Here is a 14,327-nt window from a genome sequence, read left to right on the forward strand (position 1 = left end):
AAATCATCAAATCTATCATGATGTTGCCTGGTGGTTGAATGGTGAGGACTTTTGTCTTCTTGATGTTGAGATGTAAACCATTTTGAAGGTTGTAGTCTCTGTTCTCCTGCAGCAAACACTTCAGTTCTCTTTACTTTGTTTCATCAAGCAAAGTTTATCATCTGCATAATGCAGGTTGTTAATGAGTCTGACGCTGGTGTCTCATTCTTTGTCCGAGAGTCCAGCTTCTAGAAGAATTTGCTCAGCATGCTAATAATATCGATATGGAGAAAGGATACAACCTGACATATCCTTTCCCTGATTTTAAATCATATAGTGCTCCTTTGCTCTGTTCAGAAAACAGCCTGTTCCCTTTCTCAGTTTGGATAACATCCTCTTGATATGCCTTTGTTAGGCTGATACTGTTGTTGAGTACACTCAAGTCAAAACCAATCTATAACTGACCGTCCAGTGGGTTTTAAAAGGCACAAGAGAAGATTTCCAAGCTTTTTCCTCTAGAGTAATTGATGCATTCTAACCATGTACTTTTGAATCGTCAAGACAATTCCTAACCACTAAGGGTTAACAGAGGGAGCTCTGGTGGCCTAGTGGTAAGAAACTGGGCTGCAATCCCAGAGGCATGTGGTTTGAATCCACCAGCTGCTCTGAGGGAGAAGAACAGGCAATCTTCTTCTGTGCTCTTTACTGCTTCTGAAAACTCACTGGAGGGTCAGTACACAGCAACAACACTACCAACAAGGGTTAAGAGAGTAAATCTTATTTCTGCATTAACAGAGAGAGAACCTAAGTTCTTGAGGTCAAATATGTTTCTCAAGGTCACACAGCCTGTCAGTGACAGAGGTGAAACTTAAGATGGGTGTTCTCTATTTAAATTGTGCCTTCATTCTTTTATTGAGTTTTAAAAAAATTTGGGGCGGGGTGTGTGTGTGCACTATTCAAAGTATGATAATTTGGCAGAGGTAATTCATTAGGTATAAGGGTATAAGGATTAAGAGATGGGTCTTGAGTGTTCTCTCAGGAACTTGAATTGGATAGGAAGTAAAAGTTTTACAGCATAATGTTCACGAATTTATCTAGAAGTATACACTTAAATAATCCTTGGCTATAAACATAGTAGAGAAAGAGAAGTCACAAAGAGCTGTACACAAAGCGATTTTCATAAGGACTCTGATAATCTCTGATTTGTTACCTTAGTATCTTTCCAAGGTCATTTTCCTCCTTATCAAATAAATGTTATAGTCATGTCACTGCTCGTCACAGTTATCAGGACGATTGATGATGTTAAGATACTTTGTAAATCCCAGTGCTGTAAAAGCTTCCTGAGGTTATGCATATATTTAGTTCACATTATTTAAACATTTATTTTAGCCTACAGACTAATTGTGCCTAAAAATATAAGTTGTATGATCATTTGTGTGGAAAAAACCCTACTTCATTGATTTAACAGAGGATTTCTTCACTTGAGTTTTTTTCTGATTGATTACTGTTTTTGTGAGGTGCCAACAAGGGTATAGCTCCTCAGGACCCTATAAACGTAGACTCTGAACCCTTTCCTGTCCTGTGCCATCCTCATTCCCTCTGACATAATTAACCCATCGGACTCTTTATCATTTGACAAATGTGTAAAAACATCTTGTAGCACTACGCAGGATGTTGGGAAAGAAAGAATAGAAATCACACTGTGTTAGTATAGGATACATTTTTGTATAGTGATGTGAATCTGTTACTACTTGTTTTGAAAAGAGTCTGGCCAGATACTTTGAAGTTCTGACAGAAAAATTCCTATTATTCTGTTCTGATTTCTATAACTTCTGTCCTTCTAAATCTTCATTCTAAGGAAGGAATTAAAGGGACAGAGTAGGGTATCTAAGTACAGTAATGAAGGTTAGTGGACCCTCTCTGAACTCTTCGCTCAACTCTGTTCTCCAGGACCTGGGTTTTTATTAGAATCTTCCAGAGTCTGCTCAGAGATGTCCTTTCCACTTGTATGACGATATCAGATCGGCAGAGGCTTCAGTACAGAGGCTTATGTGGAACTGTATTTATTTCAAATGTTAAATAGTCAAGAATCATAAATTAGTAAGCAAAAAAATAGTACAATACATATATTGTACCATATAATGAATTGTTAATGGCTTTTAGATTAAGCATTATTTAATTCACTGCTGCAGAAAGGCTCATGATATATTCAAGTATTTAAAAATTTACCATATCACGTTTTGAATTGTAATGAGTGAGCTTTGGAGCACCTGGCACATTTTCCTCAGATATTGCAGTTTGTTAGATAGATATATTTCCAGGGTTGGAAAGAACAAGATGTATTATTTCACAAGACACATGGTGTCATAGCTGACTTTTTAATTCTTTCTAGGGATATGACATTATGATTTAATAATGTGAGTAGAAGAGAGTAGCATTCTGAATTTGAAGAGAACCAAACTAACTCTGTCTCTGAAATATTAAAATACTGCTCTTATATTGCTTTGTAAGGAACTTTTCTAGTAACGATAAGAGTTGTAGTTGTGATATGTTTAGAGACTTACAGTGAGGACATACCTATGAATCTCTCTCCCTCCCTGCGCGCGCGCGCGCACACACACACACACACACACACACACACACACGGAATGAACTGAGAGGTTGGTCTCCTTCACAGGCCAAGTGTATGGAACTTGGGAGTTTTTTTGCACTTACATTCTTATTAGTGAGCTCTTTTCCGCCTCATATCTATGGAGGCACGTGCATGGATGTGGGCCCAGTTGCTGCTTCTGTAGACATTGGCGTACTGTGGGTGCCGCTTGGAACTCCAAGGTGTGTCCCTTTCTAAGTGAGATTCCCTTAGAAAGAGTCCAATATACAGTTAAGCAGGCTTCCCTGAGTGCCAAAGAAAATTTGCCTCATGAAATGGAAATTGTGAAGCAAGTCACCTAGTGCCAAGAGAGAATATGCAAGATTTTCCACCATACATCAAAACGAGACAAATGGTCTGTGGTGGCTCAACTCTGCAGTCTAGCCGTGTTAAATTAGTTTTGGTGACATCAGGATTCTTGGGATTTGAGAAATGAAAAAAAAAATACTTTTTTTTTCCACAAGCACATATACACGTTTTATTGTGAGAAGCTATTTATAAATGATAAATATTTATTTAGTTTTTCATGTTATTTTGATCCTGACCAACATAGAACTTCCTTCTGCTAATGGGCCTCTCTGCTACTCTTCTTCACGCCCTCATCTTATGTCTCTCTTTGTCCAGGTCTTTATTATACACACACATACGTGTGTATATATATATATATGTATGTATATATGTATATGTGTGTGTGTGTGTGTGTGTGTGTGTGTGTATGTATATATAAAATCTATTCCTTTCGGACAGTTCTTCCCCTCATCTGTTCTGATGCAGTATTAATTATCTATTCCCTTTTCCCCCCATTCCTTCCCCAAACCCGCATGTCTGTTCTATTTTATCACAGAGGTGTTATGCAGTATTTGTCCTTTTGTGACTGAGATATTTCACTTGGCATAATATCGAGGATATCATAGCTATGCCATAGTTGGGTTTCATTCACAGCTGTTTAAGAGCAAGGAAAAAGCAAATAAAAAAAATTTGAAAGGTGGAAAAGTCAACAGCTGTCCTTTCTTTTTAGTGTGTTCCCTTTCATACCAAGAGTGTCAAGAACTGTATTGTTGTTAAACTTTATACCTTAAGAACCCAGGGGACTATTTTCTTACTATCTTTTTGTTTGCTTTCTTTTTAGGATCAATGTGACTCTAGAAACAAATGGATGAATGAATATACATATGAAGAGGAAAACAATAAAGGTTGGTTCCTCAAAGTATGTAGTAATGTTGAAAATACTAAGATTTTCAGTGTTGCTTTTAGAGTATTTTTATTCTCATTAAAGCACTTACTTGTCTGACTATAAAACAAAAACTCAGTACTTTTCCACACATGTATCTGTAATACTTAGCTTCTATTTTGAGCACAATGATATAAGACAAGAAGTCTTGGTGTAGCTCTGAACTGCTGACCTTGGTAATTTGAATCCGTCTAAAGGCCCCTCTCCCATGGACTACCAAGAGGATGAACCGGTATGTTTTGGAAAAGATGCATCCAGAGTGCTCTTGGAGACCAGGACATCTTTAATACTTTTGACAAGTTGCTAGGAGAGGCTGTTCCTCAGAAAACTATATCATACTTGGAAAGATGGAGGGTTGGTAAAAGAGAGTAAGACCCTATTAAGTGACTACAGTAATAGGCTCAAGTGTGTTGGAGATGGTGAGGATGGCACAGGACAGGACACGACAGGATTCAGGTCTGTTGTTCATAGCGTCACTGTGAGTCCTGTGTGACTCAGTGGCACCTAAGAAGAACAAAGGCACCTTGGGAGAGAGTTCTGCCGATCTGCTTCCAGAAGGCCGTAGGCTTTGGAAACCCCCTGGAACACGACGAACTCTGTTAAAAAATGAACCTGAGTCAACTCCACAGCAACTAGTTTTCATGTTTCACAAGTAATCTCTCAGAGGAAGAAATGATGGTAGAACTTCATCTAATACACTTTAGTCATGTTTGGGCTAGGGCTTTGAACTGTTGGTAGGTGTGTTATGAGTAGTCATTGACTTACTGGCACATAACAACCACAGAGCAAAATTGTACTCTGGCCTATATGGAGTCTTGGATGTATAGGGAGACTGGTTTTTATGCAAGTTTATCTATAATTATAGTTTAAATAGTTATGTTAAAAATAGACTTTTAGAGGGATAGTAAAAAGATGGAAAAACAGTAAAAACGATCATGAGGGCACAAAAAAGTAATTGGCTTTTTAAAATGCATATGGGTTCTTAACAAACCTGATGACCTTAATACAGCGCATAGTTGCCATCTAATGCTGTATCTTTGCAGCCTGCAAAACCGAAGTGAGTGTGAAGCAACTCGTTGAGATTTTTAATTTAAGATAGTTGTCCAGGTGTTTGCAGCTAGCCAGAAGTCCAGCAGTTCAAGCCCACAGGTCTTCCATGGATGGAAGCTATAGTGATCTGCTTCCATCGCAGTTTACAACTTTGAAGACTTTGTAGAACAATTATCACCTGGCCTGGTAGGTTGGTATCAATGGGAATGAATGAGTGAAGACAAATGGTTTTAGTTTGGAAGATGTAATACAGCAAACTTACAAATTAAAATTTTATCTAGCTATATAAACATGAAATTTCCACATAACATCATTAATATAAAAATACATTTCTTCTTATGCATGATGTGTTGATAGTCACACATTATGTTTTTGTTCAATTTTCCTGAACTTTTTGTTTATACAGCTCGGAATTTACTATGTAAGTTTACAAATAGTGGCACTGTCATTGCTCTGTAACTAATTTGAGGGTGACAACTATTGGAAATAGTGGAGGCAATCATTGGGTTACTGCTTACCCTGAGGACTAACTCTGCAAATATTATCACAAATGACCACAATATATTATAGATTATTTACTCTAAGTGATTGTGTCTTGTAGTCTATGTTTTCAATTGTTTGTGTAGATGAGAGAGCAGTGAACATTTAACTTAATATTTTATCCCATTGAATTATTTTTTTGCCATTTTTATTTATCATACTCTTGATTCATATTTTCAATTATAGATATTGTAGAACAGAATACAGTGTTGCTTGGTGTTTGCCTTCTTAAATCTGAGGCTAATTGCTTTTGCACCAAGTCTGTTTCAGGGAGAAAATTGCAGAGGTTAGAAATGGATCTTCTCTCTATTTCAGAGATATTGACATGGCCAGTATGGAAATGAAGTTTAATACTGTCAGAAGTCGAAGGCAACATTGCCACTGTCTACATAATTGAAAAAGTGGTTTGAATATGGTTCTTAAAATTATTTTACCAGTTTGCCAGGGGTGATAAAACCTTGTCACAGAGCCACAGAATGTGGTATTGTTATCTTCCTGCTGAGACACTAATCTTTAAACAGCCATGGAATTTGTAAAATGTTTATTTTATTCATATTAGGATGCTCAATTCCAGTAGCATTCATCATCTATGTGCTTTTATTACCTTTATTCTTTTCCTCTTACACTATTTCATTCCATTTGCATTTGTACTCAGACCCACAACATCATAGTCTTATGTTACTTTCTGCTCACAAACATTAAGCTAACCTGGCCTATCTAATCTTTAAATGTATTTCAGCAGCTGCCCTTTTGATGTGTATGGTGGCTTGTTGGTAGCTCCACACCCCTGGCTTTCTTCCATTTACTTTTCATTTAATTCAGTATGTTTAACCCCTGCATCTCTCCAGTTGAGTTAGAACAGGTATCCAAAACATGGATTTAAGAAATCTGTAATCAACTTCTGCATAGAACCAAGCAGGATTCACTGTGCAATGACTTTAGTTTTCTTGCATTTGAAATCATAATGATGATAGTAAGCTTTTCTGGGAATGCTTGGTTTCATTTAAGAAAATAGGGTTGTTTTTAACATTATTATTATTACTTCGAAGGTGATGAATATGTATAGTGTGATTGCTTTTAATTTATTTGCTCTGAAGTTCAAAAGCTATTTCTTCACATAGAACGGAAGAATGTAGTAGGAGCAATACAAACTTCCTTTGTCTTTAAACAAAGTGTCCATGGTTGCTAAGAAAAATCACCAAATTGATTAGATATGGCAGCACTGGCTTGTTCTAAGTGGGCAGATGAGAGCTGCCTGGGCAGTATAATCGGGGGAAAATATCCCCAGTCTTGGACCAGTGACTTAACTCTGTATGAGTTTTCCTTTAATCTTCTCAACTTGTGAAGTGTAGCTAACAACAACCATCCTAATAGGCGTCCTCATGGCACAGAGGTTATCTTAACTGTTAACCCAAAGGTTAGTTCAACTCCTTATGCTCCTCCCCAGAAAAAATATGTAACAGTCTGTTTCATTGTCATAAAGATTACCACCCTGCAAATCCTGTAGAACAGTTCTTTTATATCCTGTAGGATCCCTATTGGTCAGAATTGACATGATGGGATGGCGGTGGGTTTGATTCTAACTATTTCAGGAGTCTTTTTGAATTCTTGACATGTTGTATTGGGCAAATCTGCTCAAGGACTTACTTAAAGTGCCAAAGCCCAAGGATAGCAGCTTACAGACCAAAGCATGGCTGACCTTAGTCATGATACTTTGAATTGCTTTGATAACATCTGAATATTGGAGAGTGAATGAGGAAGACCCGAGACATACCCTTTTCAGTTGTGATGTTGACAATGTATATTGAATATCTTATGGACTGCCATAAGAAAAGACAAATCTATCTTGGAGGAAGTACAACCAAGGTGTTCCTTAGAGGCAAACATAGTGAGACTTTTCTCCACGTACTAAGGATGCCAGTCTTTGGAAAAAGACATCATGCTGAGAAAAGTAGAACCAGTGAAAGAGGTGGAGACACTCAGTGAGATGGATTGACACAGTGACTATAGCAGTGGACTTGAGCATGGCTCAAGATAGGGCAGGGTTTTGGTCTCTTGTTCATGGATTCCTGTAAATTTCAATCAAGTCAATAGCAACTAACAGCATCTAAAGAGATATTGTAGAGTTCTAGGAACATAGGACATGTAAGGAAACATTTGAAAGCTTTAGAGTTCTAAAGTAGCACATTTTACTTTATTTCTTTAGTCAAATAAGGGTTCACAGTATTGTATGAATTCACATCAAAAAGGAAACGTCTTCACACTTAGAGAAGCTCTGAGATCATAGATCTCCAGATACAAATGGTACGTGACTACTTTCTGTAAGTCTTGATCATTACTTTAGCATCATATTGAATACCTCTTGAAACTGCATTGAGTGGCAGATAATCCTATTTTCTACATTTATAATTATATTGGAAGTTAAGTCAAATCAATAGATTTAATAATTATCACTAAGGAGAAATTAATAGAGTTGTCACAATATTTATTAGCATATCATTCTAAATTAGGTCAGTGTTATGCCAAGTCAGCTTCAACATTCCTATGGGAAATAGAGTAATTTGAAAAGTATTATATGATTAATGAATATAGAATAACGGCTTTATTATTTGAAAAGAGGCAGCATTGCTTATTTTAAAAGCATCCCAAGCCCCTTTATGTCCCTACCCTACACCTCACGCTTGTTAAATTTGGGGAGCATTGTTTAAGGCAACTATGTGCCCATAAGTGATCTCTGGTGACATAATATACTGCCTATCCAAAGACAGCGCGTCTTTGGTGAAAAATCCACTAGTGGCCATGTAGGGGAAAGGATAAGCAGTCTCCTCTTTTGCAAGTTCAGCCCCCAAAAACCTTCTGGAGGGACTCTCAGTCAATGAGTTGTGTTATATACCAATATATAGACATAGACATTACTGTTATTAGGCGCCATCAGGTTAACTTGTTGGAGTCACAGTATCAAGCCATCTCATTGAAAGTCTCCTTCCTTGTTGCTGCAGATCCTCTAATTTAACAAGAATAAAGTCTTCTTCCAACACGTCCGGAGTGTGTGAGACCAAGTCACTCCACCCTTACTCTTTCCCCTTACGCTCACTTCTCCGGAGTATGATGGCAGTGTTTCTTCAAAACAGATTTCTTTCTTTTCAGTTTTATTGGTCTTTGAGTGAAAGGTTACAAAACAGTTTGGTTTGCCTTTCACGCACTCACACATTTTGTTTTCTGTTAATTATAATACCTGAAATGTAGTCACCCCTCCCTGTAGTTCTCAAAGAGGAATAGAACTTCCTCTATCTCTCTCTGACTTCTGGGCTTTATCTTGGGCAAACGCTGAACTTTTGACTTCACATGGTTGGTCATTCTAAGGAGTAATGCGTGTCTTCCTCATGTTATTAGTCTCCTTAAACACCTCTTTGTGTGATTAAAAGTTGAAAAGACTATACATAGAGTTGAGCTAAGTTGAATATTAATTCCCAGAAGAATATTTACGAGCCATACTTTAATTGGATTGAATTAACTGACAGACTAAACTGTATATAATAAGAAGGAAATAAACCCATATTTGAATTGGTAATCCCCCCCATTTCTAAATTGGGTTTGAGTGAAAGTTTACAAAGCATATTGGTTTTCAATTCAATGATTCATATACATTTTAAAATAACATTAATTACAATATCCACAGTGTAATAGCTCCCTTTCCACTTCTTGACATTATATAACTGACTGTTCTAAGGCTTGTTTTTAATTGTCTTGGGTCAAATATTCTTCTAGGTAGTATAGCCCTGGTCTGTCCACTTGCTGTACAGAGAGGTAACTCGTGGTTGCTGTGAAGCTGAACACTGTGACACTGATGTCCAAATGTGATAATGACTACTCATGGTGGACAGTGTTTGGTGGAGCTTCCCAATTAAAACAAGCTTGGAAGCAGAAGTGGCATCCACTTCTGAAATAGCTTGTCCCTGGAAACCCTATGAACCTGGAGGAAGGATGAAAGTTATACACGTCTTTCGTTCACAGGGTCGCTATGAGTCATCTACAACTTGACAGCACTTAGCAACAGCATTCTAAAGAGGAGCACCTGATCCAGCTCATGGTCTTCTCATTCACTTACTGTGCATCTGAAAGCTGAACAATGACTAAGAATGCCAAAAGAAGAACCCATGCCTCTAGTTGTGGTGCTGGAAAAGAGTATTGAATATATCAGTGGATTGGCATAAGAACAAAAAGTCTGTCCTGAAAAAACTGAAACCAGGGTGCTCCTTGAGATGATGATGAAACTCTTTCTCATATAATTTGGTCTTGTTCTTAGGAGGGGCCTGTCCTTTGAGAAGTACATCATTCTTAGAAAGGCAGAAGACACTCAGTGCAAGAGAAGAAGACCTTCAATGAGAGGGATTGACACGGTGACTGTGAGAGTAGGGTCAAGTGTGGTGGAGATGATGAGGTTGGCTCTGGATAGGGGCAGGTTCACAGCCATTGTTCATAGGGTTCCTATGAGCTGTAGTTGACTTGATAGCATGTAACAACAGCTGCAGCATTCTGAGGAGTGAGTGGATTCCTGGTGATCTTCTTCCCTTTGTGGACTTGTCTGTCACTTGTTTGAAATTTGAGCCGTAAAGGTATGCTTAGTTCCAGGTTTGAAGAATGGCTAAAGGCAATAATCTCCAAGGCCCCATCATTCTCTGATGAACTCATAAGCCTGGTTTGTGAGTTTGTTCCCCATTTCCCTCACCATCTACTCGAGTTTATTGTAATACCTTTTAGGTAGTTAAGTATTGATGGGCAACCTCTAGTTCTTCTGGTCTCAGATTTGTTTTTTGACAATCCATTAAAACAACACCACCACCAACAATGACCTCCACCCACTTACTTCGCATTTGTTCTGATTCATAGCTGCCCTCCACTGCATTTCCAAGGTTGTAATTTTGTTCAGGCCAATACTATTCATCTTCCTCTAATAGAGCATCTCGTGGGTTCCAACTGCCTGACATCTTACAGACCACATCACCAGGACAGTCTCTAGTCTCTTTTGTAGTCACCGACACACCAATTCAATGTCATCAGTATTTATGTCCTTTATTTATTGTCCAGCATAGCTTTAGAAATACACTGTCACATATATACTTGGTATTTCTAATGGCTGTTATCCTTTCATTTTGCTTCCAGTATAAAGGAAGAAATAGAAAAGTAATTTAAGCAGATGGAATTTGCTTGTTTCAGGTTAGTTTTCTTTTATTAAAAAGCCATGGTGGTACAGTGGAGTAAGGGTTGGATTGCTAACTAATGTGACAGTTTGGTTCCATAAGTTTATGTCTTTGGAAATCCTACAAGTTACTTTTACTCTGTCATACAGGATCATTATGAGTCAAAACTAATTCCATAGCAATAAGTTTAATGAGTAGGTTCTTTTAACAAAGTGATGTTCTTAAGAGTAAAGAAAGGGGGGAAAAAACCCAACAAACAACTTGGTTGAATAACTCTGCTTTTTTAATAACCTAATTTAACTTTTAAAATAAAAGGATCGTACTGACCTGAAAAGCTGAACTGCATGAAGCAGAATGTGGCATCACAACTGGAGGAAGCCTTCAATATGGATTGTGTTGAAACAGAAATAAAAACCCCGCATGCTCCTTACTACATGAATAGACAACATCATGATAGACATTGTTAATGTTCATTTTTCTTAGATCCACAATCAACACCCATGGTAGTAGCAACAGTCAAGAAGTAAAAAAGACTTCGTAAGAACTGTTGCATTAGGGAAATACGCTGCCAAGTATTTCTCCAAAATTATAGCGTAATGATGTCAGTTTAAAGACTAAGATCAGCCTGATCCAAGCCATGGAATTTTAAGTTGCTTTCTTTGCAGGTTGGACGCTGAGTAAGTTGCTTTCTATACAGGTTGGACACAAAAAGAATTGGTGCCTTTGAACTTTGATGTTGGTGAAGAGAATGGAACAGAGCATGAACTGCTAAAAGAACAATCCAGTCTGTCTAAAGGAAAGTGCAACCAAAATGCTTTTTAGAGCAAAGATCTTGTAACTTTACTGTATTTATTTTAGGCATATTTCCAAAAGAAACCAGTCCTTGGGGAAAGATATAAGCTGGGAAATGTAGAAGGTTAACAGACGAGAAGGCAGCCTTCAATGAGATGGATTAACACAAAGACCAGCACAGTGGACTTGAGTATGACAGAGTCCATGAGGTTGACGCAGTATAGTGTTCAGCTTCATATCTGATGTTCATAGGATTGCTAAGAGTCATAGTCAGCTAGAGGACACCTAACAACAACAAATCATAATCACCAAGACGATTGAATCTGACTTCTTATTTCCTTCAGTAACATCAGGAAGCATTACTTCAGTATCTTCTGATGTTTGGATCTTCTGTGAAGGCTGAAATAGTCTTCTCTTACTCTGAGAAGTGATGACTACTTTTACATCAGGCCACTTTAAAATGAAATTTAAATTATATTTTCATTTTTATTGGTCTTAACCTCTTCTTTGGTACCCTGGCAATAGGAATAATATGTTTTAAAGAAAAGTTTTCCATATCACTTGTCTTCATTTTTACATTTTTTAAATTTTCTTACTCTTAAAGTTTTACTAACATTTTTTACATTCAGTTGTTTCCTTATTATGTTTTCAATGTCTTCATTTTTGCATCAGAAGTGGCTTTCTCCTCTGCTGTGTTTCATAGGTCTGTCTGATGTTTTCCTCTCTTCAGTTTTATCATTTGAACCTTCGAGCTTCTCCTCGAATCCTGTATCTCTTTCTTTCAATGGTATTACAGAGAGAGAAGTCTCTTTGTAATTCTTTTTTTTTATTCTATCATGTTTTATTTGTCCAAATTTTTCTTCTGTTTGTTTGAGTAATCCCTCCTGAGATATTTATTCTTCACTGACCTTTTGCTTACATTTCTCTCTTGCTTCTGATATTTGCTGCTATTGTGCATCGTTACCCCTGTGGCTTCTCTTTAAATGGGACCAGTATTTGCCAAAGTATATTATGGGACCAGGTACAGATAGTACGACCTAGATGAGCCCACGTTTTCTGTTTAGTTTACCATTTTAAATACCCTCTGAAGTAGAGATGTTATATCTAGAGTGTCCTTGTCTCCATTGCAGAGCCAAGCACCTAAAAACAAAGACACCTCTGAAGTTGGAGATAGACTCCTGGTATGTCTATATACTTTTCTCTTTTAGCACAACTTCGTCCAAAGAACTGCCAAAAAGTCAAACTGGGCTTAGAAGAGGTCATAGCTTTAGGGATATCATTGTCAGTGTCAGATGCATTTTGAATGAAAGCAGAGAGTATCTCGGAAGAATGTCTATTTGTGTTTAATTGACTACACAATGGAATTTGACTATGTGAATCAACAGCAAATTGTGGCTAACCTTGAGAAGAATGGAATCCCAGAACACTTGATTGTGCTTGACTGATTTAAGTTTTCCTCACTTGCAGCAAGCAAGGTTATATCACCTGCATAACACAGGTTATTGACGAGTCTTCCTCCTATCATGTCACTTCAGTTCTCTTCAGAGTTCAGTTTCTCAAAGGATTGACTCGGCGTACAGATTGAATAGATGTGGAGAGAGACTGAAACTCTGACACACAACCTTTCTTGATTTTTTTAAACCATGCAGTTGGATCCTACCTGAAAGCAGAGAATGTCAGAACAATGACTGTATATATTTTATTGACGATGCAGAGGCATTTGACTGTGTGGATCATAATTAACAATGGTTAACAGTGCAAAGAATGGGAATCCCAGAACATTTACTCATGCTCCTACGAAATCTACACCTAGAACAAAAGCTGTTGCCTGAAGAGACCAAAGGAATGTTGCATGGTGGGGGTTTTTTTTGTTTGTTTGGTTTTTTTTTTTTTTTTTAATTTGGGTTTTTTTTGAATGATATTTTATTTAATCTTTTCCAAAAGTGCTTTAAAGTAGTTCCTTGAAAATACAAAAGTGCCCTGCAATATTTCAGCTTGGAGTGATTGTAATAATTAATGATACCACTGAACATTTTGTCCATAATCTGTGGAGGCTCAGATGTATCCACATGATCCTCTCCTTTGCTCTTATAATTTCATATTCTGGTCACTTGATTATAGCACTTTATAGCTAAGCATTATGCCATTTTATTTAGAGTACATTACCCAAGTAGGTTGTATAATTTATTAAACCAAAGAATTTTAAGAATGGTCATAAAAATGAGATGAGCATCTTTCAACATAATAGTTTTAGTCAAACAATTTTGATTTACTGAGGAAATTATAGTCTTAAGCAACACAGTAATTGATTATTAAAGACATTTATTCAAGCATTACATCTTCTGGTTAGCTTTACATGATCATTACATTAACCCTTCAGTTAGTTCAGATAGCTTCTCAATCAACAGCAAGATAGAGTCTCTCAAATTCAGGTGGCTTCTCAGTCAATAGTAAGAGACCTCTTGCATAAGAATCTCTGCTTTCAACAAATGCACACTACATTCTCTGCTGCTTCTCCTTTCCTGATGTCCCTGTCTCAAGGAGTTCTGGCCCTGGGTTCCATCAGGCTATGCCTTGCTGCTGTCCCACTACAGTCTGGTCCTGAGCTCTCTTGTCTCGCAGATAATGATTTGATGGGCCATCTGCCTGCAGGGCACCTGGATCAAATTAAAGACAAAGGTCTAGGGAAGCCAAGTTTTTAGCAACACCTACAAACCTTGTCTAACATTGCAAAGAGCAAAAATCCCAGAACAGTTAATTATTCAAAACCTATACCTACACCAAGAAGCTGGATCAACATCACAAGCGAACACTTCTTCTTTTTTTTTTTTTTGCAACTCATAGGGTTTTTATTAATGTTCAATATATCAAGTCTATTGTTGAT

The 14,327-nt window shown here is 37.4% G+C and overlaps 1 protein-coding gene across 1 annotated transcript in view; it reads left to right on the plus strand.

Moving 5' to 3' along the window:
* Nucleotides 1-14,327, plus strand: part of KLF12 (Kruppel-like factor 12) — a 600,750-nt gene that overhangs the window by 208,526 nt on the left and 377,897 nt on the right. The window contains exon 2 of the mRNA XM_006882709.1: nt 3,759-3,822. Within this exon, the coding sequence (XP_006882771.1) occupies nt 3,790-3,822 (33 nt within the window). The 5' untranslated portion in view covers nt 3,759-3,789. The remainder of the gene's footprint in view (nt 1-3,758; nt 3,823-14,327) is intronic.

This window comes from Elephantulus edwardii, unplaced genomic scaffold (assembly GCF_000299155.1).
Source record: "Elephantulus edwardii isolate Elephantulus edwardi_28Jun2011 unplaced genomic scaffold, EleEdw1.0 scaffold00023, whole genome shotgun sequence".
NCBI classification, from domain to species: domain Eukaryota; kingdom Metazoa; phylum Chordata; class Mammalia; order Macroscelidea; family Macroscelididae; genus Elephantulus; species Elephantulus edwardii.